Raw genomic sequence first — 16,181 nt, forward strand, 5'->3', positions numbered from 1 at the left:
TTCTACAAGATGCCACTGGGCTCCAGAATCCAGCTTTACCCAGCCTAGCTCTGCCCTGTCTTCCCTGGTGTAGCTGGGGCCCACAAGCTAGTATTTCTAGGCCCTGGTCTGCTTTAAGCTGGCCCTTTAAATCTTAGGGGGACATGCCAAGCACTGATTACAGTGGAAGCTTTATCTCAATTAACCCAGTGAAGACACAGATTCAGCAAGGTTTAGTAACTTGCCTAAAGTCACAGACTCCCCGTGAGGAACTGCGAATAAAGACCACTAGTGATTGGCACCCTGCTACACGTCCCTAGTGGCACCATGTGTCTTCTTCCCTGAAGGTCAAATGCTCCATCTTCACCAAGCAGACCTGCCATTGTTCCTTATGCGGCAGCCATATGAAAGTCTACATGGTGGCCGCACTTTCCACAGTAAAGATGGGAAAGCAGAGCTTTGTGGAACTCAGGCAGTTTGCCCAGGAACACAGCCTGGAATGGAAGTAGAGCTCAGACTCTCTGGACAATAAGGAACTTTCCACCCATAAACTTTGCAAACAGCCAAGGAGCACACATGCCATTAAGTACCAGGCTCACACCGAAACAACTAGGGAAGCCAGGAGTGATGTCACACAGCTGCCAGCTCATCACTCAGAAGGCTGAAGCAGGAGGATGGCGAGTTTGAGGCTAACCTGAGCTGCAGCGTGAGACCTTGAGGCAAAATACAAAATAAGCCTTGGGAGGCAGGATCTCTATGAATTCAAGGCCAGCCTGGTTTGCAGAGCTAGTTCTAGGACAGAAAAGGCTACACAAAGAAACCCTGTCTTGAAAAACAAAATACAAAATAATTCCATGGGAAGTAACTCGCTCTGAAGCGAGCCAGGTCTGCTCTGTGCCCTTGAACAGAGGGCACAGATGGAGGGTCAGTGAGACTAGAACAGAGAGGGACTGGAGTCTGTGCTCACTATACAGTGCTTGGTGCTTGCTTGTATGTTCTGCATCCGTTTCCTGTCCTCCCATGCTCCTATCTTCATTCCGGCCTGGGGCATCCTCACCCCTCTCTCCATGTCTGTGGACTGTTCTTTCTTTCACATACTATCTCTAGGTTGATGTGGGGCACCGAGGCCAGCTGGGAAGCCATGGTGGATGGGGGTACCGAAGCCAGCTGGGAGGCCATGATGGATGGGGGCACTGAAGCCAGCTGGGAAGCCATGGTAGATGGGGGCACCAAGGCCAGCTGGGAAGCCATGGTGGATGGGGGCACTGAAGCCAGCTGGGAAGCCATGGTGGATTCGGGGCACCGAGGCCAGCTGGGAAGCTAGCATTAGTCTGTGTGCTGACTAAGAGTCACCTGTTCTAAGTGAGACCCTGGGGAGGTCTCCAGTAATCAGAGGTATCACCTGCACAGAAAGGCTGGTGACATTTATATTGGCTGCTTGGTAGCTTCTCAGCTTCCTTCCGGGTTGGCATCTGTCTGCCTTCAGGTTACCAAGAGCAAGCCTCTGGTATGAATGGATCCATACAGGAACCAACCATGGGACTCATTCATGAAAACACCCAAAGGACCTGAGCCTGGGTGGGAGAGCCCCCCACCCCAGAGTCCAGAAGGGAGCTGTCCTCAGACCCCAGTAGTGGGCCCCTTGCTTGGGGACACAGCAAGATCTTCCCCATGGCCGGTGCTGCAAATGTTGCTGACCAATGGAGGGGAGGGGGCTGCCCTAGGCTGACTCTGAAGAGGCCACACTGTATCTTGCTAAGGACTAACAAAAGCAGGTGGTTGACTCAGGCCGGCTACGTGTGGCGGGGGTTGCTGTGGAGAGACACTTCCAACTTTTACATCCTCTTTCCCTTTGTTTGTGAGATCTGGTTGTGAGTTCAGGTCCCACCAAACACTTAGCTGTGTGTCCTTAGGAAAGTCAGGCTGCATCTCTGAGCCTCTGGGCATGTTGCGCTCAGGGATCTAGATATTCAGAAATTGTGTGATTTACTGTGGGACACCTGACAGTGGAAACCTAGACAGGACTCTGGGGACATCTCAGAGCACGCCACATGTTCTTGTTGGTGGAAGACTTTCTTTCCCCTCAAAGCCCTTTTCTTTAGCCCTGCCAACTTCAAGGCAATGTCATCCATGGTCTTCTCTTGGATCCCACTCTGTATTGAGGGAAGACAAAGCTTGGGGAGTCTGGTGTCAGAGGCCAAGTGGCCAGCAGAACTCACACAGCCCTGACCATGGGAATTGAGGCTCACACAGCCCTGACCATGGGAGTTGGGCCTCACACAGTCCTGACTATGGGAACTGAGGCTCACACAGCCCTGGACATGGGAGGAAGGGCCTCACACAGCCCTGACCATGGGAATTGGGGCTCACACAGCCCTGGCCATGGAGTTGGGGCTCACACAGCCCTGACTATGGGAATTGAGGCTCACACAGCCCTGGCCATGGGAGGAAGGGCACCTAGTCAGCCTCATGCTTTGTGGCACAGTCTTACTTTTGCTTCCATTCACAGGGAGACTATGAAGGTGACAACGTGGAGTTCAACGACAGGAAAGTAAGTGTGTGAAAGCAGAGTGGGAGGCGGGACTTGGAGAGGTGAGTGGCCTGGGGGCTCACTGTTTTCCTTCCCCTAGTCACTTTACCCAGCCCTTGGCAGATACCTGACCGCGCAAAGGAAAAATACCTCTTCGGAGCCCGCCTCTTCCTCTCCACCCTCCTCTCCCACATTGGCTTCCAGAGAACCCCTGTCTTATGGGGTAACCCTACACCTTGTCCCCGGCTCCCGCAGTTGTTGAAGGCACCTGGCCTCATTCCACCAGCACCAGGATCAGTAAACATGGGTTCACAGTGGCCAGTTGCCCAGAGAGCCACAGTCCTCACAGCATCCCGGGGAATTGGTTTCACGGTGTTCAAACTTACCTGTCCTGGAACCCTTTTAAATAGAGACGTTATTAAGCAGGAGTTCAGTGGAGCGCCCTCTGGGAAACGCTATGGGTCATTCTCTACTGTCCTGCCTCATTTTTCCAGCAGCCCAGAATCCTCGCTCTGCATGGGGGATCCCCAAGAAGCTGCCCCCGTGTGAGTGGTCCGTGTCCCCCCCCCCCCCCCGCAGATGCCAGCTTCACTCTCAGGAATGCCCCCTCGACAGCCTTCCACATTGCATCCAAACAAGCCTGTCTGTTAACCCAACAAAGCCAGGCTCCCTCCTGGAGAGGGGACCTCCCTGGACCTCTGCTCCTCCCTTGTCCCTCTGCAAGTGGTGTGCAGGCTCACAATAGAGGCCTTGTCCCCACCCCCCAGGCCTGGGGACCTCTGGGTGGCATGTCCTTCCTTCTCAGACTCCTCCAGCCCCAGGCTTGTTTTCAAATGGTTAGTACTTGATGTAACTTGCCTGCCCGGGAATCTAGCTGAAGATTCTATCTGATTTAGCATAAAAATGACATATTTGGTTATTTTTAGTGTCCCATCTGGCATTCATCTGAGACCCCATGACCTGCTGAACTCCGCTATCCAATCCCGCTGGAGAAGCATGGTCCACTCCGTGTCCTAGCCAGCTCTGGGCTCGGAGTCCACTCCCTCACCCCTGTGTCTCAGCCTCTTGACTGAGGTCCTTCCGTGGACAGCAGCAACCCCATTTGCCCCCTACACGCTCACCCAGCCCCCTCCTCTCCCCAGAGCGGCAGCCACACCAGCCGACATGCTGGTCATAGTAATTCAGATGACAGTCACACCATGCCAGGAATAGCTGTTATTTATTCAGATAACTTCCTGGCCCTGCTGAGTGCCAGGTCCAGCAACACAGTTCCAGGTTGTCCAGCCCCAGATATTAACTCTACCAGGAACACCCCACACTGCAGTGAATTTTATGTCCCAGCAAAGAGTACTACGCCTGGCCCATTGGATAGCCAGAGAATAATGATGGTTAGGTGGGTGGGTGACTGTAAGAATGGATGGATGGATGAGTGAGTGGGTGTGTAGATGGATGAATGAGTGATTAGTAGGATGGACAGATGCATGGATAGATGAATAGATGGATGGGGATATATACATATATATGCATATGCATATATATATGGATAGTTGAATGAGTAGATGGATAGAAGATGAGTGGGTGGATGAATGGATGGATGGATGGGTGGGTAGGTGGGTGGATGGATGGATGAGTGGGTAAGTAGATGGATATAAGGATGGCTAGATTGATAAGTAGGTAGGTGGAAAGATAGGTGAGTTGAATTGATAAATGAGTGGATAGGTGGATGGATGGATGAATGAAGGGTGGGTGGACAAGTGGGTGGATGGATGAGTAGACAGATGAGAGGTGGGTGGGTGGATGTGTCAATGAGTAGATATGATGGTAAAGAAGAGGGAAAGGTTGTGTAAGTATTTGGGTCCTATCATAGAGCTTCTGTTTTCCCATGATGACTCCATTCTAAGTGGCTTGGTTTGAAATTTTTCCCTTTTCTGTGACAAAATCTGAGGCTTCTTCCTTACAATTCCCATTGTGTCCATGGATAAATAGACAGATGATGGGAAAGATGGAATGGTAGATGAATGGATGAATGGGAACCCCCGGAGCCTGACTCCAGGTATCCGATGGGACCAAAAAAAAAAAAAACCCAAAGTACAGCAAGGACATCTTCCTGGGCTGAATGGTGTGGCAGTGAGGTTTCTGCCAGAGGTAGGTGTGAGCAGGGCTCAGCACAGACTGGCTGCCTGCATCATAGTCACTGGGAACCTCTAGCCCACCTCCTCCAGGGCCCCAGGCAGCTTCTGATCTACCCTGAGGCCAACCCTAATCAAAGCCAGGACACATACCTGAGCAGGGGTGTTGCTGCAGCCAACTGCTGGGTCCTCCTGAGGCCAGTGAGGGTCCCACAGATGAGAGGACAGCCAGACCTCTAAGGAGGGGCTTCTGGCATCATGGGAGATGTATAGATGTGGCTGGAATGGGTCTGCCCCACCACTGTCCTGGACTGAGCCATAGGTCCCGACTCATTATCTATCTGTTCAGCGGTTAGTGAAAATGGTCCCCAGGCTGAGCCCTGTCTGCTGAAGTTCACAGCCGCCCGCTCTGAGCCCCACTCCTCCCGGGCTGGCAGAGGCTAAAGAGGCCTACAGGCTTCTCCCAAGGGCATTAGTGAGGTCTCCCAGTGAGCTGTTTGCCTGACAGCGAGGGTGGGGAGGTTACCTCAGAGCAGGAAGAGTTCACAGTGTGGTGCTTAAGTCGAAAACAGTGTTGTCTTCCAACCTCAGTCAGGATGATGATGAGCCTGCAGAGGCCACACAGGCCAGCCGGACCCCATGAAGTGGTTGAATCCTCCTGAGTTTTTTTTTAAGCAATTAATTAATTAATTAATTAATTAATTACGAGTGCTTTGTCTGCATGTATGCCCTTTAGAGATGTTTGCAAGCCACCATGTGGTTGCTGGGAATTGAACTCAGGACCTCTGGAAGAGCAGCTGGTGCTCTTAGCCACTGAGCCATCTCTCCAGCCCCCTGAAGTGATTTTAAACACTTTATTTCCAAGAAGCTTGTGCATCTTCACCCTTGTCTGTCTCTCCCTCCCTCTCCCTCTCTCTCCCTCTCTCCCTCCCTCTCCCAACTATGTCTCCCTGCTTTCTTTCCTCCCTCTTCCTTTTTCTGTCTCTCACCCCTCCATGCTCCTCTCTTCCTCCTCCTCTCACTGTATCTCCCTCCTCTCTTCCTCCTCCTCTTACTGTATCTCTCTCCTCCCCTTCCTCATCCTCTCCCTGCCTCTCTCTCCTCCCCTTCTTCCTCCTCCTCTCACTGTATCTCCCTGCCTCTCCTTCCTCCTTCTCTCATCCCAAGTCTCAACTTTTTCTTCCCCTGATCTCCCTACCTTCTCTGATGAGCAGCCTCCCTACCCCCACTGCAGGGAGTAGTCACGGGTGAGCTAGAGGTTCACTACAGGGGTGAGGTGTAGATTCCTCAAGGTTGGCTGGGAGTCTGCTCTGCTCTCTGGAGGAAGCTGTAGTCTTCTCCCATGTCTGCATAATGTGTGCAGATCATAGCGACATACATGAGCCATCAGCTCCCACAGTGTCCCAGGAGGAAAGCGCACCCCTTAGCCTTTGGTGCAGAGGAGGGGCAGAAGCAAGTCTGCCTAGTGCTCCCCCAAATCTGCCCTGGCTCAGCAATGCTGACGCTTCTTCTCAGGCTGTTACTGGGAAGCCTTTCTGAGAGTATGGTGTTGTTCATCCTGTGTGAGCCCCATCTGGGACTTTAGGGGCCATAAAGCCATACTGGCAGGGGACTGGCAGGCAAGTCCCAGCTTCACAGAAGGGCTCCCTGCTCCTCACAGGTGCCTCTGTCTCTCCCTTGCTTTCTTCCCTGCTTCCTGAAGGTATGTGGACTGTCTGTGGGTGACACACATGGTTGTTAGTTCTCAGAGCGCAGAAGGGATGCCAGGAAGGGGCTGGGCATGCAGCTCCATTGGTAGAGTGCTCGCCTACTATGCACAAGGCCCTGGGTTCACTCCCAAGTACTGCAGAGACAGGGCATGGTGCTTACACCTGTAATCCTAATGAGTACTTAGGAGGAGTTGATGGCAGGAAGATCAGGAGTTCAAGGTCATCCTCAGCTACACAGCAAAGTCATGGCCAGCCTGCAATACATGAGACTGTCTCAAAAATAGATAGATAGATAGATAGATAGATAGATAGATAGATAGATAGATAGACAGACAGATAAATAGATAAAGAAGGACCCCTCCCCCATAGTGGAGACCCTCTCTTGGGCTACTCATGTGGGTTATTCTGCCTGCCTGTCTTTCATCTTCAAAGAGTCACATGACTCAGTCTTCCCCCTCCGCTGTGGACCTTGTGAGTTGGGAGAGAGTCATTTCAGGCAGCATGGAAACCACACCCACAAATGGGGAGGTTGAACAGACAGTCCTCAGGTGTGCAAGAAGATGGCCAGCTGGATTCCCTGCCTGCAGATAGCACCATCCTGCCTCATCTGTAAGACACTTGGTGTGTGGGGTCAGAACTCCAAATATGTGACCTCATACAACCCTGATTTCCTCCTGAAAGGCCCCAGTTCTTCGTTCAGGACTGTGCATGTGTAGGGAGTCCATATGTCCCATCCATAAGAATGTTTGGGATGATGTTTCCATGGCTGCACAACAACACCTGAGTATAGAGACACACCCCACCCCAGTTTTTAAATTTGAATGTTAAAGGGCTGGGGAAATAGATCAGTTGGTGAAGTACTTGTCTCTTAAGTACGAGGACCCGACTGCTATCCTCAGAACCTGTGTTTAAAATAAGTCAACATGGCAGCTTGCAGAGGGAAACAGAAGGGCCCCTGGGGTGCTGTGGACAACCAGCCTAGTCTCACTGGTGATCTCTAGGCTCAAAGGAGGTGGATGGCCTTCCTAAGGATGACATCCAAGGCTGTTAATCAGCTCTCCACATGCACAGCTATATACACACACCTGTACACAGGTACACACACACACACACACACACACACACACACACACACATGGAGTGGGGTGGCATTTAAATAAGTACGTGTAGTTGGATGTTACAGGAAGAAGACATGTAACAAGCAATAGAGTATGAGGCAGGGACCCATGAGAACCTACACAACCATCCCTGCCCAGCCTCCTCCATTACGATTCTGATGTCAACAGAAGGGATGACTGAGGACCAGAAAGTCCTGTCCCACTGAAGACTGACAGAAGGGCTCTTGGGAAGTATGTAGGGACAGAGCCCATTGCCTGGTAATTCCTTGCCAGGCTAGACATGAATGGTGTGTGCCAAGGAGGTTCTCTGGGCCTTTTACCATCCGGTCTGCACAGTCACAATGACAGTACACAGACAGCTGCCCTGGGGTTTGGGCTACTCTGTCCTATTCACACACTCGGGGTTTGTTTAACCAGTGGTCCCTACACCATCCGTTCTCTCTGTCTCTGTCTCTGTCTCTGTCTCTGTCTGTCTCTGTCTCTGTCTCTCTCTCCCTCTCTCTCTCTCTCTCTCTCTCTCTCTGTGTGTGTGTGTGTGTGTGTGTGTGTGTGTGTGTGTGTTGAGGTCAGAGGACAATCCCTTGCCCATTCCTGGAGTAGATCCACCCCTCTGGCCTTGTTCAAGGTGATCAGGAGGAGGTACAGGGGTCCCACGGTGGCCTCCTCAAACCCCACCAGCAGGGTAACCTTAGGCAAGCACCTCTTGGCTGGCAGGTAAGACCAGTAGCCCCCTTGTGTGAGTTTAGAGGGGCATTGGGATGGTCTACAGGAGGTTTCTCTCTGCCTACCAACTGAGGTCAGTGTAGTACATCAGCCCCACCGTAGAACCCAGGACAAGATGCTCAGACACCCTGGGCTGTGTCAACTCCTGGAACTGGGGAAAGAGGTCATGAATGCTTTAGAGGACTCCTTCATCTCCTGCTGTAACCTTAGACTTTACACTTGGGAGGGAGTTTGCCCAGGGAAGAACTCTTAGATAAGCAGAGAGGCAGCTGGCCTCCTTTCCCACAGACAGCTGTTCTGGGGTTTGGGCCACTCTGTCCCGTCAGGAATGACCCTGCAGCTGGAGAATGTGACATAGGAGCTGAGTGTGAAGGAAAGTAATGTGTGACTTGTTTGCACACTTGGGGTTGTTTTAACCAATGGTTCCCACACACCCCCATACCGTGTGTGTGTGTGTGTGTGTGTGTGTTGAGATCAGAAGACAACTTATAGGAATCAGTACTCTTCTATCATGTGGGTTCTGGGGATCAAATTCAGGTTGCCAAGCTTGGTAGCAAGCGCCTTTACTGCTGAGCCATCTGGCTGGCCCTGGTCTCTTTTGTTTCATGGCAGGTGTTCATCGGGAGCCTGTCTCGGGAGATGAACCTTGTGCTATCTCTGTATGCCAGGAGATTTTTTTTTTCAATTTTGCTGTTTGTGTCTCTGATTGAACACTGATGGTTTAGATAATAAACGATTTGGTATCTGACCTTAGTGGCCTCTTGATGTCAGATGTCATAGATGAATTCCCAATCCAGTCATGAAAAGCTGAGATTCCATAACCTTCTAGAAGCATCTTTCCCATCCCCGCCTGAATCCAGAATGTCAGTTCCTTCCCTGGCATTCTCTAAGTATTTGTTGAGTGAGTGAATGAATGAATGAATGAATGATGGAGAGGCTGACTGAAACCCTGAGGCTCCTCCAGGGAGTAGCATCAGCGTGTGACCCTCCACCAACTTCTTTCCCATTCTTTCCTCTCTCCAGCTCCTGTATGAGGAGTGGGCAAGCTATGGGGTCTTCTACAAATACCAGCCCATCGACCTGGTCAGGTGAGTGGGGACACCTGGCCTCTTAGGAGGTGTCTGTGTGAAGCGAGACTCAAGAAGGCCGTGTCCGGATGGTAAAGTCCCTGGGCATGTCAGCTGCTCCAGATATTCAGCCACCTGGGAACCTTTTGTCCTTGAAGGCTGAGTGGGCCTTTGGGTCTCCGGGAAGCCAGACAGCTCAGGCGGGGTGGTGATGCGGCCTAGTCATGTCTACTGGACAACCAGCTTTGGCCACTCCCACTGCCTCCCCTTGAACCCTCCTCAGCGTGGTCAGCAGGGCATCTGCTGAGGTCACCTGACTTGGGGTATGGAAGGGAAGAAGTATCTGCCTCAATGTGTGAGAATTTGTAACCGGGTCTGAGGGAACCTGCAGGACAGTCTGGGAGGCTGGCAGGATGGGCAGCCAGCGGGGCTTCAAGTCCTGTGGGCGCTTGCAGATGAGGTGTGAATGGTGACAATACGTGTCAGCCCGGGAGGGCCAGCAGACTCTGTGGGAGGATGCTTAGTGTACTTGGTGCCTCTGACCAAGTTTCATTTGTGGCTCATACTGAGTGGGGTTTGGGGTGGAACCCATGGCCATGGGGACACACCTGGACCACTAGTGAAGGCTTCACAAACGGAAGTGCACCCTTCCCCAGGGCACAGAGGAGAGGCAGAGTCAAACCTGGTGACACATACATGTAATCCCAATATTTGGGAGGCTGAGGCAGGAAGATCAGGATTTTAAGGTCAACCTGGGCTGTATAGTGAGGTCAAAGCCAGCCTGAGCCAAAGAGAAAAACCCAGCCTCTGAAAGACAGGGGAGGCTGGAGATTCAGCCAGCTGGTAGAGTGCTTGCCTAGCATGCCTATTGGACCTAGATCCAATCCTCAGCAGAGAGTAAGCCAGGCATGGCAATGCACACCTGTAATCCCAGTACTTGGAAGATGAAAAAAGGAGAATCACAAGTTCAAGGTCATCCTCAACTGTATATTGAGCTAGAGGCCAGCCTGAGCTATGGGGGGGGGAGAGAGAAGGGGGAAAGGGAGAGAATATATGACTATTTTAGGACTAGTTCAGTGGTAGAGCATTTGCAGTAAGTAGGAGCGTATACAAAGGAAGGAGAGCACCCCAAACCTGATGAGGTGTCCTAGAGCCTCACTTTCCAACTCTCAGGCAGGAGATTCAGTGGTCCAATTGGAGTTGTTCATTGCCAGGGGGACATGATATGTCCCCGTGGTCTAGAGTGTGAGTGCATACCTTTGTTTCTCGGCATAGGAAATACTTTGGTGAAAAGGTTGGCCTGTACTTTGCCTGGCTTGGCGCCTACACCCAGATGCTCATCCCTGCCTCGATCGTGGGTGTCATTGTCTTCCTCTACGGATGTGCCACTGTGGACGAAAACATCCCCAGGTAGGCACCAACCCTGTGTTCTATGGGAGACACGATGCTGAGGGGCACCCATGTTCTGAGACCGCACAGAAGATCTGAACTCCCACCCCAATGACCAGCTGCAGGACCTTCTCAGCACTGTGCCTCTGCTGTGGGTCTGTGGACTGGAGCATCATCACTGCTTCTGATCAGTAGAGAACCCTGTGTCTGTCAGCTGGGGAGGAGGTGGAGTCTTGTCAGACCAGAAAGACCATATCTGGCCAATTTTACCTCTGTGATGTTTTATTTTAATTTTATGTGTATGAGTGTATTATCTGAATGTATGTGTGTGTGTGTGCCATGTGTGTGCAGTACCCATGGAGGCCAGGAGAGGGCAACAGAGCCTCCTGGAGCTGGAGTTAAAGATAGTTGTGAACTGCCACATGGGTGCTGGAAGATCAGCCAGTATTCTTAACCACTGAGTCATTTCTCCAGTCCCTTCCAAGATGTTTTAATATGTGGATAAGGCAACTGCTATTCCTTTACCCCAAATTCCCTCCCAGGTCCCCTCAGTCTCAAACTGGAGAAAGCCTGTCCCTGTGTCCGCATGAATAATACAATACATAGATAATACAATACAATAATAATACGTGGATAATATCCTGGTTTTATAATGCCAGGATAATGCAATGCATGCTGGGTGAGGGGATGAACGAAAATGGCTGGTTGTCAGCTGCTGGAGCTCAAAGCTTGTGAGAAGCTGGAAGTAGAATAGGGATGTCCCCTGTAATGTCCCCGAGTAGAAAGGGCTCTGCCAGCTCAGGGTGTGGATTCCCAAGAGAGGGCACCAAGGTTTTTTACTCTGGCAGCTCAATCTCCTTAAGTCACATGGTCAGAAAGGCAAACAGTAATCATCTAGCGGCACAGACAAAGCCAATGCCCAGGCCTGTCCGGCCCTGGCCTCTGCCCCAGTTGATCTTGCACGACAGCCAGAGGCACAAAAGTCCCCCCTGGAGTCCATCAGGGAAGTGGTGGCCAGTGACTCTGTACTACCTCTCCTCTCTGAGAACTGGACCTTCAGGCTGTGTTCCTTGATTCTGGCTGAGTTTAAGGCCCCCAGAAAAAGGGCTTTTGTCTCACTGCTGGCATCTGTACTGGAAGCTGAGGCTGGCGTGCGGGGGTGGAGCTGGGGCAGGGGGGTACAGCACCACTCAGACAAGCCATAAGACTCATAGGCAGGCAGGCGGGTGGAACTGTGCCTTGGCCACCCTGTGCCTGAGGCCACTCCTCGGGCCCTCTAGCCTCCCCCAGTCTTGGGCCAAATAGACAGCATGACCCGAAGATGCATACTGATACAGCAGGAATGGCCTTCCACCCACCAGTGCCTAGGGAGAGAGCGCTCAGACCAGACCAGTCACAACTGGAGTCTTGCCTGTTCATCTATCTCAATGAGAGGAGATGGGCCCTGAAGGACCAGTTCCTGGGCATCTGGTGACATTGTGCTAATTTAAGGCCCCAGGAAGAGGGCGATAGCAGTGGCCGCACTGGGACTGAGGTGCACCCTTGAAAGAGCCACACACGCGCTAGTCCTCTGGCCTCACCGCCCCAGCAATCCAACAGCGTTGTGCTCCTTATACTCAGCTCGCCTAGGTAGACTGGGAAACAGAGGCAGCAGGACTCTGCACCCTTCCCAAGACTGCATGGTCACACATGCCAGAGCTGAGACTTCAGAGCCTCAGGCTCCAGAGCACATGGCTCTTCTCTCCTGGGTGCCCACCCCTCTCCTACATATGCGTATATCCGTCACCTCTCCCCAGGTACTCCAAAACCACTGTCTTGGTTACAGTTAGCCTGTCTTCATCTTTGCATCTGTGGTGAGTGACCAGCACCCTTGATGCATACGAAGACAATGGAGCTGGTGTCCTCTGCCTTGGGCACAGAGGAAGGTCCCTGAGAGCCAGCACAAGTATATATATACAAGTTCATGTGGATCCAGAAATCTGAAGGAAAAAAAAAAAGCAAAAATACCCACTTCAGCTTTCCCCCGGATAGCCATCTGACCCCTGGGAATGAGTTCTCCAGCCTGTGCATCTATTTATAGATGAGGGTCAGGTCCAAGTTCGAAGGAAGGAGAGAGTTCAGGGCAGCTGTGGCTAGAGGGCTGTATTCCTGCCCCTCTCCTCATTTTCCAGAAATGTTGAGCCTGAAACTAGAGGTCTTGACCATGGTCACAGAGCTCAGGACTGTAAAGAATACAGCCTAGAAGCCTGACCTCAGCTGCGGACTGTGACCCTGGGAGCCATTCCAAGCACAGGGCTCTTATTCAGAGCCTGGGGTTTAAGTCCCACCTTGCTGGGAGGCCCGAAGGAATTTAGTCTTCTTCTCTGAGCTCCTGCTCCTGCCTATGAAGGTGGGACTGTAGTGTGATAGCCCCCAGGTCAGGGAACACCACACAGGCTAGTGATGAGGATCCTCCTGTTGGGTTGGTGGCTTGTAAAGTTCAGGGTGTGTTAGCATGAGTAGGGGAGGGGAGGGCACTCGGGGCTCAAAGCTCCTCACATTGTCTCAGAACCCAGCTGAGCCTGTGCGTGCCATTGACCAGGACCTGCTGTCCCTGAAGCTTCCTCTGTTTCTTGAGTGAGCCCCTGGGGGTGCCTGGGGACCTGGAAGCTTGGGGGTGTGCTCCTTTGAGACTACCCACCCACAGAGAGGAGTCCTGGGCACCCTTTCTCCACCTTTTTAGCTGCCCCCGTGTGCCCTGAAAGGGTCATGGCATGGTGCCCAGTGCTACCAGAGAGTCACCCAGCCTGGGTCTGGCCACAGTGAGGGCCTCCTGGCTACAGTTCACTCCATCCGTCCCTTGGGCTTCCAAGCCTGACCGCACAAAGAACTAGCCTCCATGCCTGGAGCACAGCTTTGATAGGTCCTGGGGACAGTAGGAAGGCTGGATGGGGATCCTGGGCTATAAAGGTGTCAGGAGTGTTGACCTCAGGTGTTACCATCCAAGGCTCACCCCAGAGGGGACACTCGGATGCCTCTTTCTGCCTCAAGAAGAATATGGACATGGGCGGGTGTTTTTAGAACGGGCTACATCAGGGTTCTATTAAAGGTGAAGATCCAGGGCTCTTCCCCCAAACCACGACAGCTTAAGTCGGACAGCATCAGGGACTTGAAAGGAGCCTGAGGCCCTGAAACTCATGGTTAGGCATGGGTCATATGCCTGTGAAGCTTGTGGCAGGGAGTGGAGACAGAGTGGCCGTGGCTAGCCAACAGGCCTTGACTGTGACTACCAGGGCCACCCTCCATGGCCTCTGGGAAGGAGACTGGAACTTGAGGATTTGAGGCCACTTGGGAACCTGAGGCCACCTCTGTCTTGTAGCATGGAGATGTGTGACCAGAGACACAATATCACCATGTGTCCCCTGTGTGACAAGACCTGCAGCTACTGGAAGATGAGCTCAGCCTGTGCCACGGCCCGTGCCAGTCACCTCTTTGACAACCCTGCCACGGTCTTCTTCTCTGTGTTTATGGCCCTCTGGGGTAAGTGGATCCTTTCATTTAGGCCACCCACATGGCAGGGACAGGAACACTCTCTTCTGACACTGAGTGTGATGGTCCACAGAGTCTGTATACTGAGTGTGAAGGTGGGTCCCATAGTGTGCCTGATGACCACAGGTCTGCACTATGTCCAGGATGAGCACAGCTCTTCTGACCTGGCTGAAAGATGTCAGTGTAGCCCAGGCTCTGAGAAACCCTGCATGTGGATTGTCACCCAGAGGGTCATGAGTTGTTTGAAGGCACCCAGCTCTGAGCAGCAATGGTCAAATTAAATCTGCAGTCCTCAAGCCTGAGCCTGATCAGAGGCAGAGACAACAGGCTGCTCCCCACGGAGACTCTAATCTCATCCGCCACAGTCTGGATCCCAGACTCCAGCTTTGGAGACAAGCTAGGCTGGGAAGTGTGGCTGTTGTGTGTCTACAGATGATAATGATACAATTACGGTGATGATGATGATGATGATGATGATGATGATAATGACGATGATGATGGTGTGTGTGTGTGTGTGTGTGTGTGTGTGTGTGTGCATGTATGTGGAGGCCAGAGATCAAGCTCACATACTGATCTTCAGGAGCTGTCCACAGTCTTTGTTTAAGTTTTTTATTGCATTTTTATCTGTTATTTATTTATTTATTTTGTATGCATGTAGAGGATTGCACATGAGCCTCGGCATGTGTGTGGTGGTCAGAGGACAATATTCAGGAGTTGGTTCTCTCCTTCCACCATGTGGGTCCCAAGGGTCACTTGGATTGTCAGGTTTGGTGGCAAGTGTCTTTGCCCACTGAGCCATCTCACTAGCCCCACTTTGTGTTTTTGGAGACAATTTCTCTTCCTGACCCGGAACTCACCAAATAATGCTGGACGAGCTGCCAGGGAACTCAAGGGAATGGTCTTATCCCTACCTCCCCAGCACTGGGGAGCACCCAACTTTTACAGAGGTTGTAGGGGTTGAATTCGGGTCCTCATGCTTTACAGCAAAATCTTTACCCCAGAGCCAGCTCCCCAGCCCTCCATAGATGATTTTGACAGCAAATGAGACAGGTCCCTTCTTTGCAAGCAGGACTTTCCACAGGCTTGCCAGCAGGGGATACAGGATTCACACAGGGGCAGCTCTGATTCCCACCCTGGCTGCAGGTTCTGAGCATGCACCTCCAGGGCTCCCAGGTGGTAGGAAATGACATAGGGAATGAAGGGTCCGGTAACCTGAGGAAGGTAATACAAGAGGGCTGCCTGGAAGAGGTGGAAGGCTCTGGAGCTGGCACTTGAGTCAGAAAGGCCCCTGAGTCAGTCTCACCTGGCTGACTGGTTGCAGGGCAGGAACAAGGGTCAGGACAGCCTTGGACTCTCTTGGCTGTGCCCAGTGGGAACGTGGGAAGCCATCATAGAGCAAGAGGCTGACGGCCTGTGGTAATTCTGGGTCCCTTCCCTGTCTATGCAGCCTTGGCCTGTGATGATCGGACAAACACCTCACTGACAGGGAAACGCTGTTAAAGGTGTGGCGGGACCTCCTGTCCCCCTGGACCGCAGACAGCCCACCTCCCCTCTGCTGGCAGGTCCCAGTCTGGGGGTTTTCCCTTGGTACTGATGCCCTGCAGCAGCAGCCCAGGGTTGGACTGACCTACGGGGTCGGGAGGCAGGTGTGCGTGCAGCAGTGCCTAGACATACAGCGGGTGAGAGTCAGCGTGAAGGGCAGGTTACCCAGCGCCGCCTCTTCAGCCACTGAGTGGCACCGTGTGTTTACACCCCGAGGGACTTAACTCTGACTCCAGGCTCCAAGCTCGGCTCCCCATCTGTCTGTAAGCCGGGCCTATGATGAGAGGAGGCGGGCCATGGGCACAGTCTCAGCCCATGTTCCACAAAGAGCCAGCCTTCTGTAAATGGTTGCTGCTACTGATGAACACATGGGAGTATTGTGGGGAATTAAAGAAAATGCCCAGAGTGGAGCTTGGGAAATGGCTCATTAGGTAAGAGTTCTTTCTGTGCAAGCATGAGGATCTGAG

At 52.3% G+C, this 16,181-nt stretch overlaps 1 protein-coding gene across 9 annotated transcripts in view; it reads left to right on the forward strand.

Annotated features, from left to right (window-relative positions):
• Ano1 (anoctamin 1) overlaps positions 1–16,181 on the forward strand; it is a 169,288-nt gene that overhangs the window by 105,042 nt on the left and 48,065 nt on the right. For all 9 annotated transcript variants that reach the window (XM_037208683.1, XM_028871423.2, XM_037208673.1 and 6 more), the window contains 4 exons: positions 2,489–2,530; positions 9,212–9,276; positions 10,531–10,665; positions 14,003–14,163. In XM_037208683.1, coding sequence (XP_037064578.1) covers positions 2,489–2,530; positions 9,212–9,276; positions 10,531–10,665; positions 14,003–14,163 — 403 coding nt within the window. The remainder of the gene's footprint in view (positions 1–2,488; positions 2,531–9,211; positions 9,277–10,530; positions 10,666–14,002; positions 14,164–16,181) is intronic.

This window comes from Peromyscus leucopus, chromosome 1, assembly GCF_004664715.2.
Source record: "Peromyscus leucopus breed LL Stock chromosome 1, UCI_PerLeu_2.1, whole genome shotgun sequence".
In the NCBI taxonomy this organism is placed as follows: Eukaryota; Metazoa; Chordata; class Mammalia; order Rodentia; family Cricetidae; genus Peromyscus; species Peromyscus leucopus.